This window comes from Oncorhynchus masou, unplaced genomic scaffold, assembly GCF_036934945.1.
Source record: "Oncorhynchus masou masou isolate Uvic2021 unplaced genomic scaffold, UVic_Omas_1.1 unplaced_scaffold_1410, whole genome shotgun sequence".
In the NCBI taxonomy this organism is placed as follows: domain Eukaryota; kingdom Metazoa; phylum Chordata; class Actinopteri; order Salmoniformes; family Salmonidae; genus Oncorhynchus; species Oncorhynchus masou.
The window spans coordinates 85,001-103,295 of record NW_027004040.1 but is presented as its reverse complement, the minus strand read 5'-3'; the positions used below and the strand labels follow the sequence as shown (position 1 = coordinate 103,295).

At 44.5% G+C, this 18,295-nt stretch overlaps 1 protein-coding gene across 2 annotated transcripts in view; it reads right to left on the bottom strand.

Moving 5' to 3' along the window:
* Positions 1 to 18,295, bottom strand: part of LOC135530745 (E3 ubiquitin-protein ligase RBBP6-like) — a 75,173-nt gene that overhangs the window by 40,911 nt on the left and 15,967 nt on the right. The window contains exons 4-8 of one of the 2 annotated variants that reach the window (XM_064958945.1): positions 17,869 to 17,913; positions 5,193 to 5,281; positions 3,525 to 3,621; positions 2,773 to 2,915; positions 424 to 596 (exon numbers count right to left, since the gene is read on the bottom strand). In XM_064958945.1, coding sequence (XP_064815017.1) covers positions 424 to 596; positions 2,773 to 2,915; positions 3,525 to 3,621; positions 5,193 to 5,281; positions 17,869 to 17,913 — 547 coding nt within the window. The remainder of the gene's footprint in view (positions 1 to 423; positions 597 to 2,772; positions 2,916 to 3,524; positions 3,622 to 5,192; positions 5,282 to 17,868; positions 17,914 to 18,295) is intronic. The other variant, XM_064958946.1, reaches the window with a different exon arrangement.

The following is an 18,295-nucleotide window of genomic DNA, read 5'->3' as shown; positions in this document are numbered from 1 at the left end:
CTATGGATACCTGAGGAGGAGAGACAGCATCAGTCACTACGGATACCTGAGGAGAGGAGACAGCATCGGTCACTATGGATACCTGAGGAGAGGAGACAGCATCGGTCACTACGGATACCTGAGGAGAGGAGACAGCATCAGTCACTACGGATACCTGAGGAGAGGAGACAGCATCAGTCACTATGGATACCTGAGGAGAGGAGACAGCATCAGTCACTATGGATACCTGAGGAGAGGAGACAGCATCAGTCACTATGGATACCTGAGGAGAGGAGACAGCATCAGTCACTATGGAAACCTGAGGAGAGGAGACAGCATCGGTCACTACGGATACCTGAGGAGAGGAGACAGCATCAGTCACTACGGATACCTGAGGAGAGGAGACAGCATCAGGTCGTTACAGGTGTGTGTTTGTCGACTCACAGTCGTCGCAGTAGGAGTTGCCACAGCAGGGGATGACCACAGCGTCAGTCATCAGGTCTTTACAGAGCAGACAGAGCAGCTCATCGGGGACTGGATCCTCGTCCTCCTCGGAACTGGACTGGTCCCTGGGGACGAACGGGGGCCTCTCCTTCTTACCTAAAGCGTAGGCCTCACTGTGGAGGGGGACACACACACACACACAGAGGTTTACTTACGGGCTAGACGTCAGAGGTCAGGGGTTAAAGGTCAGGCAAAACATAACCTTTCTAAAAACTCATGTCTGAGGTGGTTACTCAAATCTCTAGCCACTTGAATAATAAAACATTGGATGTAATAAATGTATCACTAGCCACTGTATATAATGTTTACATACCCTACATTACTCATCTCATATATATATATATATATATATATATATATATATATATATATATATATATATATATATACACTGTACTCTATACATAGGTATATGTATATACTGTACTCTATCATCTACTGCATCTTTAAGTAATACATGTATCACTAGCCACTTTAAACAATGCTACTTTATATAATGTTTACATACATTGGATGTAATAAATGTATCACTAGCCACTGTATATAATGTTTACATACCCTACATTATTCATCTCATATGCATACCTATATACTGTACTCTATCATCTACTGCATCCTTATGTAATACATGTATCACTAGCCACTTTAACTATGCCACTTTGTTTACATACTCATCTCATATGTATATACTGTACTCGATACCATCTACTGTATCTTGCCTATGCTGCTCTGTACCATCACTCATTCATATATCTTTATGTACATATTCTTTATCCCCTTACACTGTGTATAAGAAATTAGTTTTGGAATTGTTAGTTAGATTACTTGTTGGTTATTACTGCATTGTCGGAACTAGAAGCACAAGCATTTCGCTACACTCGCATTAACATCTGCTAACCATGTGTATGTGACAAATAAAATTTGATTTGATTTAAACTTGATACTACAAGTAGCTAAGATGAGAGAAGCATGTTAGAGGTAGGGTCTAGTTCTAACATATAGATACGATACTGTAGTGAATGTTGGAGGATGTTACAGCTCTAACATATAGATACTGTAGTGAATGTTGGAGGATGTTACAGCTCTACCATATAGATACTGTAGTGAATGTTAGAGGTAGGGTCTAGTTCTACCATATAGATACTGTGGTGAATGTTGGAGGATGTTACAGCTCTAACATATAGATACTGTAGTGAATGTTAGAGGTAGGGTCTAGCTCTAACATATAGATACTGTAGTGAATGTTAGAGGTAGGGTCTAGCTCTAACATATAGATACTGTAGTGAATGTTAGAGGATGTTACAGCTCTAACATATAGATACTGTAGTGAATGTTAGAGGTAGGGTCTAGTTCTAACATATATATACTGTAGTGAATGTTAGAGGTAGGGTCTAGTTCTAACATATAGATACTGTAGTGAATGTTAGAGGTAGGGTCTAGTTCTAACATATAGATACTGTAGTGAATGTTAGAGGATGTTACAGCTCTACCATATAGATACTGTAGTGAATGTTAGAGTATGTTACAGTTCTACCATATAGATACTGTAGTGAATGTTAGAGGTAGGGTCTAGTTCTACCATATAGATACTGTAGTGAATGTTAGAGGTAGGGTCTAGTTCTACCATATAGATACTGTAGTGAATGTTAGAGGATGTTACAGCTCTACCATATAGATACTGTAGTGAATGTTAGAGTATGTTACAGTTCTACCATATAGATACTGTAGTGAATGTTAGAGGTAGGGTCTAGTTCTACCATATAGATACTGTAGTGAATCAACAGGGGGGGGGGTTCAGAGGTCGGAGGTAACTCACGCGTCTATCGTAGGGATGGCGTAGTGGCCAGTGTTGGCCAACGGGGGGGGTCAGAGGTAACTCACGCGTCTATCGTAGGGATGGCGTAGTGGCCCGTGTTGGTCAACGGGGGGGGGGTGGGGGTCAGAGGTAACTCACGCGTCTATCGTAGGGATGGCGTAGTGGCCCGTGTTGGTCAACGGGGGGGTCAGAGGTAACTCACGCGTCTATCGTAGGGATGGCGTAGTGGCCAGTGTTGGTCAACGGGGGGGGTCAAAGGTAACTCACGCATCTATCGTAGGGATGGCGTAGTGGCCCGTGTTGGTCAACGGGGGGATCAGAGGTAACTCACGCGTCTATCGTAGGGATGGCGTAGTGGCCAGTGTTGGTCAACGGAGGGGGTCAGAGGTAACTCACGCGTCTATCGTAGGGATGGCGTAGTGGCCAGTGTTGGTCAACGGGGGGGAGGGGGGGGGGGGTCAGAGGTAACTCACGCGTCTATCGTAGGGATGGCGTAGTGGCCCGTGTTGGTCAACATGGCTCCCTTTATAGACGGGTCGTCCACTTCCTTCATGAAGGAACGGGGGATGCCGGTGCTCTTCTTGATCCTCTGGGGCGGCTCAAACCCTTTCTCCTGCTAACGCACGCGCACACGCACACAAACACAGACACACACACACACACACATTTACTGGGTTGCTCTGAACAGCGATAACACACACACACACACATTTACCGGGTTGCTCTGGACAACGATCACACACACACACCAAGGATGTGTTGTCTTACCCCGTTAGTAGGACAGTTCCTGATGTGTTGTCTTACCCCGTTAGTAGGACAGTTCCTGTTGTCTTACCCCGTTAGTAGGACAGTTCCTGATGTGTTGTCTTACCCCGTTAGTAGGACAGTTCCTGATGTGATGTCTTACCCCGTTAGTAGGACAGTTCCTGATGTGATGTCCGTTAGTAGGACAGTTCCTGATGTGTTGTCTTACCCCGTTAGTAGGACAGTTCCTGATGTGATGTCTTACCCCGTTAGTAGGACAGTTCCTGATGTGTTGTCTTACCCCGTTAGTAGGACAGTTCCTGTTGTGTTGTCTTACCCCGTTAGTAGGACAGTTCCTGATGTGTTGTCTTACCCCGTTAGTAGGACAGTTCCTGATGTGTTGTCTTACCCCGTTAGTAGGACAGTTCCTGATGTGATGTCTTACCCCGTTAGTAGGACAGTTCCTGATGTGATGTCTTACCCCGTTAGTAGGACAGTTCCTGATGTGATGTCCGTTCTTGCCACAGCGATAACAGGTGTAGTTGGCTGGAGGGGGACCGGTCAACTTCTTCACATAACTAATAACACGAATACAACATTAACACACCGTTAATACAACGTTAACACAACGTCAGGATAGAGCTGCTGTTACTTCCTGGTTCAGTTACAGGATAGAGCTGCTGTTACATCCTGGTTCAGTTACAGGATAGAGCAGCTGTTACTTCCTGGTTCAGTTACAGGATAGAGCTGCTGCTACTTCCTGGTTCAGTTACAGGATAGAGCTGCTGTTACATCCTGGTTCAGTTACAGGATAGAGCTGCTGTTACATCCTGGTTCAGTTACAGGATAGAGCAGCTGTTACTTCCTGGTTCAGTTACAGGATAGAGCTGCTGTTACATCCTGGTTCAGTTACAGGATAGAGCTGCTGTTACTTCCTGGTTCAGTTACAGGATAGAGCAGCTGCTACTTCCTGGTTCAGTTACAGGATAGAGCAGCTGTTACATCCTGGTTCAGTTAACGGATAGAGCTGCTGTTACATCCTGGTTCAGTTACAGGATAGAGCAGCTGTTACATCCTGGTTCAGTTACAGGATAGAGCAGCTGCTACATCCTGGTTCAGTTACAGGATAGAGCAGCTGCTACTTCCTGGTTCAGTTACAGGATAGAGCTGCTGCTACTTCCTGGTTCAGTTACAGGATAGAGCTGCTGTTACTTCCTGGTTCAGTTACAGGATAGAGCTGCTGTTACTTCCTGGTTCAGTTACAGGATAGAGCTGCTGTTACTTCCTGGTTCAGTTACAGGATAGAGCTGCTGTTACTTCCTGGTTCGGTTACAGGATAGAGCTGCTGTTACATCCCGGTTCAGTTACAGGATAGAGCAGCTGCTACTTCCTGGTTCAGTTACAGGATAGAGCTGCTGTTACATCCTGGTTCAGTTACAGGATAGAGCTGCTGCTACTTCCTGGTTCAGTTACAGGATAGAGCAGCTGCTACTTCCTGGTTCAGTTACAGGATAGAGCTGCTGTTACATCCTGGTTCAGTTACAGGATAGAGCTGCTGCTACTTCCTGGTTCAGTTACAGGATAGAGCAGCTGCTACTTCCTGGTTCAGTTACAGGATAGAGCTGCTGCTACTTCCTGGTTCATTTACAGGATAGAGCTGCTGTTACATCCTGGTTCAGTTACAGGATAGAGCTGCTGCTACTTCCTGGTTCAGTTACAGGATAGAGCTGCTGTTACATCCTGGTTCAGTTACAGGATAGAGCTGCTGCTACTTCCTGGTTCAGTTACAGGACAGAGCTGCTGTTACTTCCTGGGTCAGTTACAGTATAGAGCTGCTGCTACTTCCTGGTTCAGTTACAGGATAGAGCTGCTGCTACTTCCTGGTTCAGTTACAGGATAGAGCTGCTTTTACTTCCTGGTTCAGTTACAGGATAGAGCTGCTGCTACTTCCTGGTTCAGTTACAGGATAGAGCTGCTGCTACTTCCTGGTTCAGTTACAGGATAGAGCTGCTGTTACTTCCTGGTTCAGTTACAGGATAGAGCTGCTGCTACTTCCTGGTTCAGTTACAGGATAGAGCTGCTGCTACTTCCTGGTTCAGTTACAGGATAGGGTCGTAGTCGTGGTTGGACTGTGTGTGGTTATACTCACTGTATGGGGTCGTAGTCGTGATTGGACTGTGACATCATGGCTCTGATCTTGTCGTCCTCCGATGCGTTGGCCTCCGCCAGGTTCGCCGTCTGTTCCCAGAAACCACCAGGATATATGACATAGTTAGATAGAGACCAGGGGTCACCAGGATATATGACATAGTTAGAGACCAGGGGTCACCAGGATATATGACATAGTTAGTTAGAGACCAGGGGTCACCAGGATATATGACATAGTTAGATAGAGACCAGGGGTCACCAGGATATGTGACATAGTTAGATAGAGACCAGGGGTCACCAAGATATATGACATAGTTAGATAGAGACCAGGGGTCACCAAGATATATGACATAGTTAGATAGAGACCAGGGGTCACCAGGATATATGACATAGTTAGATAGAGACCAGGGGTCACCAGGATATATGACATAGTTAGATAGAGACCAGGGGTCACCAGGATATATGACATAGTTCGATAGAGACCAGGGGTCACCAGGATATATGACATAGTTAGATAGAGACCAGGGGTCACCAAGATACGTGACATAGTTAGATAGAGACCAGGGGTCACCAAGATACGTGACATAGTTAGATAGAGACCAGGGGTCACCAGGATATATGACATAGTTAGATAGAGACCAGGGGTCACCAGGATATATGACATAGTTAGATAGAGACCAGGGGTCACCAAGATATATGACATAGTTCGATAGAGACCAGGGGTCACCAGGATATATGACATAGTTAGATAGAGACCAGGGGTCACCAGGATATATGACATAGTTAGATAGAGACCAGGGGTCACCAGGATATATGACATAGTTAGATAGAGACCAGGGGTCACCAAGATATATGACATAGTTCGATAGAGACCAGGGGTCACCAGGATATATGACATAGTTAGATAGAGACCAGGGGTCACCAAGATACGTGACATAGTTAGATAGAGACCAGGGGTCACCAAGATACGTGACATAGTTAGATAGAGACCAGGGGTCACCAGGATATATGACATAGTTAGATAGAGACCAGGGGTCACCAGGATATATGACATAGTTAGATAGAGACCAGGGGTCACCAGGATATATGACATAGTTAGATAGAGACCAGGGGTCACCAGGATATATGACATAGTTAGATAGAGACCAGGGGTCACCAGGATATATGACATAGTTAGATAGAGACCAGGGGTCACCAGGATATATGACATAGTTAGATAGAGACCAGGGGTCACCAGGATATATGACATAGTTAGATAGAGACCAGGGGTCACCAGGATATCCATGGTATTTCTATCTGGGGACAGGTTCAGCAGGGAACAACGTTGTGTTACAACGGGGGAGGGGAGAGAGTCAACTAGTATATAGACAGGGGAGAGTCAACTAGTATATAGACAGGAGAGAGTCAACTAGTATATAGGCAGGGGAGAGAGTCAACTAGTATATAGACAGGGGAGAGTCAACTAGTATATAGACCGGGGAGAGAGTCAACTAGTATATAGACAGGGGAGAGTCAACTAGTATATAGACAGGGGAGAGTCAACTAGTATATAGACCGGGGAGAGAGTCAACTAGTATATAGACCGGGGAGAGAGTCAACTAGTATATAGACAGGGGAGAGAGTCAACTAGTATATAGAGAGGGGAGAGAGTCAACTAGTATTTAGACAGGGGAGAGAGTCAACTAGTATTTAGACAGGGGAGAGTCAACTAGTATATAGACAGGAGAGAGTCAACTAGTATATAGACAGGGGAGAGTCAACTAGTATATAGACAGGGGAGAGTCAACTAGTATATAGACCGGGGAGAGAGTCAACTAGTATATAGACCGGGGAGAGAGTCAACTAGTATATAGACAGGGGAGAGAGTCAACTAGTATATAGAGAGGGGAGAGAGTCAACTAGTATTTAGACAGGGGAGAGAGTCAACTAGTATTTAGACAGGGGAGAGTCAACTAGTATATAGACAGGGGAGAGAGTCAACTAGTATATAGACAGGGGAGAGTCAACTAGTATATAGACAGGAGAGAGTCAACTAGTATATAGGCAGGGGAGAGAATCAACTAGTATATAGACAGGGGAGAGTCAACTAGTATATAGACCGGGGAGAGAGTCAACTAGTATATAGACAGGGGAGAGTCAACTAGTATATAGACAGGGGAGAGTCAACTAGTATATAGACCGGGGAGAGAGTCAACTAGTATATAGACCGGGGAGAGAGTCAACTAGTATATAGACAGGGGAGAGAGTCAACTAGTATATAGAGAGGGGAGAGAGTCAACTAGTATTTAGACAGGGGAGAGAGTCAACTAGTATTTAGACAGGGGAGAGTCAACTAGTATATAGACAGGGGAGAGTCAACTAGTATATAGACCGGGGAGAGAGTCAACTAGTATATAGACAGGGGAGGGGAGAGAGTCAACTAGTATATAGACAGGGGAGAGAGTCAACTAGTATATAGACAGGGGAGAGAGTCAACTAGTATATAGACAGGGGAGAGAGTCAACTAGTAAATAGACAGGGGAGAAAGTCAACTAGTATATAGACAGGGGAGAGAGTCAACTAGTATATAGACAGGGGAGAGAGATAAACTAGTATATAGACAGGGGAGAGAGTCAACTAGTAAATAGACAGGGGAGGGGAGAGAGTCAACTAGTATATAGACAGGGGAGGGGAGAGAGTCAACTAGTATACAGACAGGGGAGAGAGTCAACTAGTATACAGACAGGGGAGGGGAGAGAGTCAACTAGTATACAGACAGGGGAGGGGAGAGAGTCAACTAGTATATAGACAGGGGAGAGTCAACTAGTAAATAGACAGGGGAGAGAGTCAACTAGTAAATAGACAGGGGAGAAAGTCAACTAGTATATAGACAGGGGAGAGAGTCAACTAGTATATAGACAGGGGAGAGAGTCAACTAGTATATAGACAGGGGAGAGAGTCAACTAGTATATAGACAGGGGAGAAAGTCAACTAGTATATAGACAGGGGAGAGAGTCAACTAGTATATAGACAGGGGAGAGAGTCAACTAGTATATAGACAGGGGAGAGAGTCAACTAGTATATAGACAGGGGAGAGAGTCAACTAGTATATAGACAGGGGAGAGCGTCAACTAGTATATAGACAGGGGAGAGAGTCAACTAGTATATAGACAGGGGAGAAAGTCAACTAGTAAATAGACAGGGGAGAGAGTCAACTAGTATATAGACAGGGGAGAGAGTCAACTAGTATATAGACAGGGGAGAGCGTCAACTAGTATATAGACAGGGGAGAGAGTCAACTAGTATATAGACAGGGGAGAGAGTCAACTAGTATAGAGACGGGGAGAGGAGAGAGTCAACTAGTATATAGACAGGGGAGAGAGTCAACTAGTATAGAGACGGGGAGAGGAGAGAGTCAACTAGTAAATAGACAGGGGAGGGGAGAGAGTCAACTAGTATATAGACAGGGGAGAGAGTCAACTAGTATATAGACAGGGGAGAGAGTCAACTAGTATATAGACAGGGGAGAGAGTAAACTAGTATATAGACAGGGGAGAGAGTCAACTAGTATATAGACAGGGGAGAGAGTCAACTAGTAAATAGACAGGGGAGGGGAGAGAGTCAACTAGTATATAGACAGGGGAGGGGAGAGAGTCAACTAGTATACAGACAGGGGAGAGAGTCAACTAGTATACAGACAGGGGAGGGGAGAGAGTCAACTAGTATACAGACAGGGGAGGGGAGAGAGTCAACTAGTATATAGACAGGGGAGAGGAGAGAGTCAACTAGTAAATAGACAGGGGAGAGGAGAAAGTCAACTAGTATATAGACAGGGGAGAGAGTCAACTAGTATATAGACAGGGGAGGGGAGAGAGTCAACTAGTATATAGACAGGGGAGAGTCAACTAGTATATAGACAGGGGAGAGTCAACTAGTATATAGACCGGGGAGAGAGTCAACTAGTATATAGACCGGGGAGATAGTCAACTAGTATATAGACAGGGGAGAGAGTCAACTAGTATATAGACAGGGGAGAGAGTCAACTAGTATTTAGACAGGGGAGAGAGTCAACTAGTATTTAGACAGGGGAGAGTCAACTAGTATATAGACAGGGGAGAGTCAACTAGTATATAGACAGGGGAGGGGAGAGAGTCAACTAGTATATAGACAGGGGAGGGGAGAGAGTCAACTAGTATATAGACAGGGGAGAGAGTCAACTAGTATATAGACAGGGGAGAGAGTCAACTAGTATATAGACAGGGGAGAGAGTCAACTAGTAAATAGACAGGGGAGAAAGTCAACTAGTATATAGACAGGGGAGAGAGATAAACTAGTATATAGACAGGGGAGAGAGTCAACTAGTAAATAGACAGGGGAGGGGAGAGAGTCAACTAGTATATAGACAGGGGAGAGAGTCAACTAGTAAATAGACAGGGGAGAGAGTCAACTAGTATATAGACAGGGGAGAGGAGAAAGTCAACTAGTATATAGACAGGGGAGGGGAGAGAGTCAACTAGTATACAGACAGGGGAGAGAGTCAACTAGTATACAGACAGGGGAGGGGAGAGAGTCAACTAGTATACAGACAGGGGAGGGGAGAGAGTCAACTAGTATATAGACAGGGGAGAGGAGAGAGTCAACTAGTAAATAGACAGGGGAGAGGAGAAAGTCAACTAGTATATAGACAGGGGAGAGAGTCAACTAGTATATAGACAGGGGAGAGAGTCAACTAGTATATAGACAGGGGAGAAAGTCAACTAGTATAGAGACGGGGAGAGGAGAGAGTCAACTAGTATATAGACAGGGGAGAGAGTCAACTAGTATAGAGACGGGGAGAGGAGAGAGTCAACTAGTAAATAGACAGGGGAGGGGAGAGAGTCAACTAGTATATAGACAGGGGAGAGAGTCAACTAGTATATAGACAGGGGAGAGAGTCAACTAGTATATAGACAGGGGAGAGAGTCAACTAGTATATAGACAGGGGAGAGAGTCAACTAGTATATAGACAGGGGAGAGAGTCAACTAGTAAATAGACAGGGGAGAGAGTCAACTAGTATATAGACGGGGAGAGGAGAGAGTCAACTAGTATATAGACAGGGGAGAGAGAACTAGTATATAGACAGGGGAGGGGAGAGAGTCAACTAGTATACAGACAGGGGAGAGAGTCAACTAGTATACAGACAGGGGAGGGGAGAGAGTCAACTAGTATACAGACAGGGGAGGGGAGAGAGTCAACTAGTATATAGACAGGGGAGAGGAGAGAGTCAACTAGTAAATAGACAGGGGAGAGGAGAAAGTCAACTAGTATATAGACAGGGGAGAGAGTCAACTAGTATATAGACAGGGGAGAGAGTCAACTAGTATATAGACAGGGGAGAAAGTCAACTAGTATATAGACAGGGGAGAGAGTCAACTAGTATATAGACAGGGGAGAGCGTCAACTAGTATATAGACAGGGGAGAGAGTCAACTAGTATATAGACAGGGGAGAGAGTCAACTAGTATATAGACAGGGGAGAGAGTCAACTAGTATATAGACAGGGGAGAAAGTCAACTAGTATATAGACAGGGGAGCGAGTCAACTAGTATATAGACAGGGGAGAGAGTCAACTAGTATATAGACAGGGGAGAGAGTCAACTAGTATATAGACAGGGGAGAGAGTCAACTAGTATATAGACAGGGAGAGAGTCAACTAGTATATAGACAGGGGAGAGAGTCAACTAGTATATAGACAGGGGAGAGAGTCAACTAGTATATAGACAGGGGAGAGAGTCAACTAGTATATAGACAGGGGAGAGAGTCAACTAGTATATAGACAGGGGAGAGAGTCAACTAGTATATAGACAGGGGAGAGAGTCAACTAGTATATAGACAGGGGAGAGAGTCAACTAGTATATAGACAGGGGAGAAAGTCAACTAGTAAATAGACAGGGGAGAGAGTCAACTAATATATAGACAGGGGAGAGAGTCAACTAGTATATAGACAGGGGAGAGAGTCAACTAGTATATAGACAGGGGAGAGAGTCAACTAGTATATAGACAGGGGAGAGAGTCAACTAGTATATAGACAGGGGAGAGAGTCAACTAGTATATAGACAGGGGAGAGAGTCAACTAGTATATAGACAGGGGAGAGAGTCAACTAGTAAATAGACAGGGGAGAGAGTCAACTAGTATATAGGCAGGGGAGAGAGTCAACTAGTATATAGACAGGGGAGAGAGTCAACTAGTATATAGACACTGGAGAGGAGAAAGTCAACTAGTATATAGACAGGGGAGAGAGTCAACTAGTATATAGACAGGGGAGGGGAGAGAGTCAACTAGTATATAGACAGGGGAGAGGAGAAAGTCAACTAGTATATAGACAGGGGAGAGAGTCAACTAGTATATAGACAGGGGAGGGGAGAGAGTCAACTAGTATATAGACAGGGGAGAGAGTCAACTAGTATATAGACAGGGGAGAGAGTCAACTAGTATATAGACAGGGGAGAGAGTCAACTAGTATATAGACAGGGGAGAGAGTCAACTAGTATATAGACAGGGGAGAGAGTCAACTAGTAAATAGACAGGGGAGAGAGTCAACTAGTATATAGACAGGGGAGAGAGTCAACTAGTAAATAGACAGGGGAGAGAGTCAACTAGTATATAGACAGGGGAGAGAGTCAACTAGTAAATAGACAGGGGAGAGAGTCAACTAGTAAATAGACAGGGGAGAGAGTCAACTAGTATGTAGACGGGGAGAGGAGAGAGTCAACTAGTATATAGACAGGGGAGGGGAGAGAGTCAACTAGTATATAGACAGGGGAGAAAGTCAACTAATATATAGACAGGGGAAAGAGTCAACTAGTAAATAGACAGGGGAGAGAGTCAACTAGTATATAGACAGGGGAGAGATTCAACTAGTATTTAGACAGGGGAGAGAGTCAACAAGAAATTTAGACAGGGGAGAGAGTCAACTAGTATATAGACAGGGGAGAGAGTCAACTAGTATATAGACAGGGGAGAGTCAACTAGTATATAGACAGGGGAGAGTCAACTAGTATATAGACCGGGGAGAGAGTCAACTAGTATATAGACAGGGGAGAGAGTCAACTAGTATATAGACAGGGGAGAGAGTCAACTAGTAAATAGACAGGGGAGAAAGTCAACTAGTATATAGACAGGGGAGAAAGTCAACTAGTATATAGACAGGGGAGGGGAGAGAGTCAACTAGTATACAGACAGGGGAGAGAGTCAACTAGTATACAGACAGGGGAGGGGAGAGAGTCAACTAGTATACAGACAGGGGAGGGGAGAGAGTCAACTAGTATATAGACAGGGGAGAGGAGAGAGTCAACTAGTAAATAGACAGGGGAGAGGAGAAAGTCAACTAGTATATAGACAGGGGAGAGAGTCAACTAGTAAATAGACAGGGGAGAGAGTCAACTAGTATATAGACAGGGGAGAGAGTCAACTAGTATATAGACAGGGGAGAGAGTCAACTAGTATATAGACAGGGGAGAGAGTCAACTAGTATATAGACAGGGGAGAGAGTCAACTAGTATATAGACATGGGAGAGAGTCAACTAGTATATAGACAGGGGAGAGAGTCAACTAGTATATAGACAGGGGAGAGTCAACTAGTATATAGACAGGGGAGAGTCAACTAGTATATAGACCGGGGAGAGAGTCAACTAGTATATAGACAGGGGAGAGAGTCAACTAGTATATAGACAGGGGAGAGAGTCAACTAGTAAATAGACAGGGGAGAAAGTCAACTAGTATATAGACAGGGGAGAAAGTCAACTAGTATATAGACAGGGGAGGGGAGAGAGTCAACTAGTATACAGACAGGGGAGAGAGTCAACAAGTATACAGACAGGGGAGGGGAGAGAGTCAACTAGTATACAGACAGGGGAGGGGAGAGAGTCAACTAGTATATAGACAGGGGAGAGGAGAGAGTCAACTAGTAAATAGACAGGGGAGAGGAGAAAGTCAACTAGTATATAGACAGGGGAGAGAGTCAACTAGTAAATAGACAGGGGAGAGAGTCAACTAGTATATAGACAGGGGAGAGAGTCAACTAGTATATAGACAGGGGAGAGAGTCAACTAGTATATAGACAGGGGAGAGAGTCAACTAGTATATAGACAGGGGAGAGAGTCAACTAGTATATAGACATGGGAGAGAGTCAACTAGTATATAGACAGGGGAGAGAGTCAACTAGTATATAGACAGGGGAGAGGAGAAAGTCAACTAGTATTTAGACAGGGGAGAGAGTCAACTAGTATATAGACAGGGGAGAGAGTCAACTAGTATATAGACAGGGGAGAGAGTCAACTAGTATATAGACAGGGGAGAGAGTCAACTAGTATATAGACAGGGGAGAGAGTCAACTAGTATATAGACAGGGGAGAGAGTCAACTGTGTCTAACCTAGTCAGCCTGTTAGATCTGGGTCTAACCTAGTCAGCCTGGTAGATCTGGGTCTAACCTCGTCGGTCTGTTAGATCTGGGTCTAACCTAGTCAGTCTAGTAGATCTGGGTCTAACCTAGTCGGCCTGTTAGATCTGGGTCTAACCTAGTCGGCCTGTTAGATCTGCATCTAACCTAGTCAGTCTGTTAGATCTGGGTCTAACCTAGTCAGCCTGTTAGATCTGGGTCTAACCTAGTCAGCCTGTTAGATCTGGGTCTAACCTAGTCAGTCTGATAGATCTGGGTCTAACCTAGTCAGCCTGTTCGATCTGGGTCTAACCTAGTCAGCCTGTTAGATCTGGGTCTAACCTAGTCAGCCTGTTAGATCTGGGTCTAACCTCGTCGGCCTGTTAGATCTGGGTCTAACCTCGTCGGTCTGTTCGATCTGGGTCTAACCTAGTCGGTCTGTTAGATCTGGGTCTAACCTAGTCAGCCTGTTAGATCTGGGTCTAACCTAGTCAGCCTGTTAGATCTGGGTCTAACCTAGTCAGCCTGTTAGATCTGGGTCTAACCTAGTCAGCCTGTTAGATCTGGGTCTAACCTAGTCAGCCTGTTAGATCTGGGTCTAACCTAGTCAGCCTGTTAGATCTGGGTCTAACCTAGTCAGCCTGTTACATCTGGGTCTAACCTAGTCAGTCTGTTAGATCTGGGTCTAACCTATTCAGTCTAGTAGATCTGGGTCTAACCTAGTCAGCCTGTTAGATCTGCATCTAACCTAGTCAGTCTAGTAGATCTGGGTCTAACCTAGTCGGTCTGTTCGATCTGGGTCTAACCTAGTCAGCCTGTTAGATCTGGGTCTAACCTAGTCAGTCTGTTAGATCTGGGTCTAACCTAGTCAGTCTGTTAGATCTGGGTCTAACCTAGTCAGTCTGTTAGATCTGGGTCTAACCTAGTCAGCCTGTTAGATCTGGGTCTAACCTAGTCGGCCTGTTAGATCTGGGTCTAACCTAGTCAGCCTGTTAGATCTGGGTCTAACCTAGTCGGCCTGTTAGATCTGGGTCTAACCTAGTCAGCCTGTTAGATCTGGGTCTAACCTAGTCAGTCTGATAGATCTGGGTCTAACCTAGTCAGCCTGTTAGATCTGGGTCTAACCTAGTCAGCCTGTTAGATCTGGGTCTAACCTAGTCAGCCTGTTAGATCTGGGTCTAACCTAGTCAGCCTGTTAGATCTGGGTCTAACCTAGTCAGCCTGTTAGATCTGGGTCTAACCTAGTCAGTCTGATAGATCTGGGTCTAACCTAGTCGGTCTGTTAGATCTGGGTCTAACCTAGTCGGTCTGTTAGATCTGGGTCTAACCTAGTCAGCCTGTTAGATCTGCGTCTAACCTAGTCGGTCTGTTAGATCTGGGTCTAACCTAGTCAGTCTGTTAGATCTGGGTCTAACCTCGTCGGTCTGTTAGATCTGGGTCTAACCTAGTCAGTCTGTTAGATCTGGGTCTAACCTAGTCAGTCTGATAGATCTGGGTCTAACCTCGGTCTGTTAGATCTGGGTCTAACCTAGTCAGTCTGATAGATCTGGGTCTAACCTAGTCAGCCTGTTAGATCTGGGTCTAACCTAGTCAGTCTGTTAGATCTGGGTCTAACCTCGTCAGTCTGATAGATCTGGGTCTAACCTAGTCAGCCTGTTAGATCTGGGTCTAACCTAGTCGGTCTGTTAGATCTGGGTCTAACCTAGTCAGTCTGTTAGATCTGGGTCTAACCTAGTCGGTCTGTTAGATCTGGGTCTAACCTAGTCAGTGTTAGATCTGGGTCTAACCTAGTCAGTGTTAGATCTGGGTCTAACCTAGTCAGTGTTAGATCTGGGTCTAACCTAGTCAGTCTGTTAGATCTGGGTCTAACCTAGTCAGTCTGTTAGATCTGGGTCTAACCTAGTCAGTCTAGTAGATCTGGGTCTAACCTAGTCGGTCTGTTAGATCTGGGTCTAACCTAGTCAGTCTAGTAGATCTGGGTCTAACCTAGTCGGTCTGTTAGATCTGGGTCTAACCTAGTCAGCCTGTTAGATCTGGGTCTAACCTAGTCAGCCTGTTAGATCTGGGTCTAACCTAGTCAGTCTAGTAGATCTGGGTCTAACCTAGTCGGTCTGTTAGATCTGGGTCTAACCTAGTCAGTCTGTTAGATCTGGGTCTAACCTAGTCAGCCTGTTAGATCTGGGTCTAACCTAGTCAGTCTAGTAGATCTGGGTCTAACCTAGTCAGCCTGTTAGATCTGGGTCTAACCTAGTCAGCCTGTTAGATCTGGGTCTAACCTAGTCAGTCTGTTAGATCTGGGTCTAACCTAGTCAGTCTGTTAGATCTGGGTCTAACCTCGTCGGTCTGTTAGATCTGGGTCTAACCTAGTCAGCCTGTTAGATCTGGGTCTAACCTAGTCGGCCTGTTAGATCTGGGTCTAACCTAGTCGGCCTGTTAGATCTGGGTCTAACCTAGTCACTCTGTTAGATCTGGGTCTAACCTAGTCGGTCTGTTAGGTCCGGGTCTAACCTAGTCGGTCTGTTAGATCTGGGTCTAACCTAGTCGGTCTGTTAGATCTGGGTCTAACCTAGTCAGCCTGTTAGATCTGGGTCTAACCTAGTCAGCCTGTTAGATCTGGGTCTAACCTAGTCAGTCTGATAGATCTGGGTCTAACCTAGTCGGTCTGTTAGATCTGGGTCTAACCTAGTCGGTCTGGTAGATCTGGGTCTAACCTAGTCGGTCTGTTAGATCTGGGTCTAACCTAGTCGGTCTGTTAGATCTGGGTCTAACCTAGTCAGCCTGTTAGATCTGGGTCTAACCTAGTCAGCCTGTTAGATCTGGGTCTAACCTAGTCAGCCTGTTAGATCTGGGTCTAACCTCGTCGGTCTGCTCAGATTGGTCTGAAAACACATTGCTGACGCAACGTATTTATCACGAGAAAATACTAAATCTACCAGATTCACTTGAATCGACTTTACTAAAAAAATGACAGGAAATGTAAATTCACTGGGGGAGAAAACAGATATTTATCTTCAAGAATACATGAGTAGTCCACACACAAACGGTCAGGGGTCTAAGAGACGTTTTATTGGATAAAACATTAAATTTAAATAAAACATTCATACTCCCACATTCCAGCTACCCAATCACAACACAGTCCTTTTAACAGCTCACTGTCATTACAATCCCGTTAACACCATTAAAAGCAGTAAATGCTGTTTTCTGGTTGAACGTCAGGGTATAAATATATATATATATAAAACGAACAATAACAAAAATCAGTACCGTTCCATCACAACATCAACAGGTTCAACCAAGAAACACGCCGTGGTTCACACTGTCGGTTTGTGTTTTACTTCAGCAAACTAGATATTTCAGGAAAAATTACATCTGCTCAATGGTATATATATATATATATATATATATATATATATTTTTTTTTTATATTTATAAAGTAAATCTCTTCAAAAACACAGTGTGTTGACAAAGAATGGTGCAGTAGAGAGGATTTGGCAAGTTGAAATGTAAAAAAATAAAAAAATAAAAAGTTGTTACATGGCTTCAATAAGTTTTGAAATCAAGATTGATAACAGGTATGTTTATAAATTAGTGTCCTAGGGGTGAAAGGTCATGTATGAGCAAAAAAAACAAAAAAACAATTGAGTCTTCATTTAGAGAAAAAGCAGGGGGGGGAAAACGAGGCAAACGCTTCATTCTTCAGGATGCGTGTTCGGGAACGAGTGTGTGTGTGTAACGAACGAGTGTGTGTGCGTGTAACGAACGTGTGTGTGTGCGTGTAACGAACGAGTGTGTGTGTGTAACGAACGAGTGTGTGTGTGTGTGTGTGTGTGTAATGTACGAGTGTAAGCAGCAGCAAGTGTACGTCTCCTTCAGACTAAAAAGACAGAGAGAAATCTCTTTACATGACCAGGGACAGTAAACAAATCACATCAAAATCAAAACCACCAATTAATATCATTACAACCAAGTCAGTCAACATAACTTTTTGAAAACAGTTTGTTTTTACACTTAGTTTCAATCCAACTTAACTGTTTTAAGAGAAAAGAGAGAGAAGAGGAGAGATGGGAGGAGAGATGGGAGGAGAGATGGGAGGAGAGATGGGAGGAGAGAAGGGAGGAGAGATGGGAGGAGAGATGGGAGGAGAGATGGGAGGAGAGATGGGAGGAGAGATGGGAGGAGAGATGGGAGGAGAGATGGGAGGAGAGAAGGGAGGAGAGATGGGAGGAGAGAAGGGAGGAGAGAAGAGAAGTAGGGTGAAGAGAAGAGAATATATAGTATACCTTTGAGAGTTGGGCCAGTGATATAGATGAAGCATGATCAGCAATCTGTTTGAGACAAAAATCAGATTACTGCTCCACACACACACACACACACACAATGAAGACACATTCTGTAGAGTAACACAACAATGAAGACACATTCTGTAGAGTAACACAACAATGAAGACACATTCTGTAGAGTAACACAACAATGAAGACACATTCTGTAGAGTAACACAACAATGAAGACACATTCTGTAGAGTAACACAACAATGAAGACACATTCTGTAGAGTAACACAACAATGAAGACACATTCTGTAGAGTAACACAACAATGAAGACACATTCTGTAGAGTAACACAACATTGAAGACACATTCTGTAGAGTAACACACAATGAAGACACATTCTGTAGAGTAACACAACAATGAAGACACATTCTGTAGAG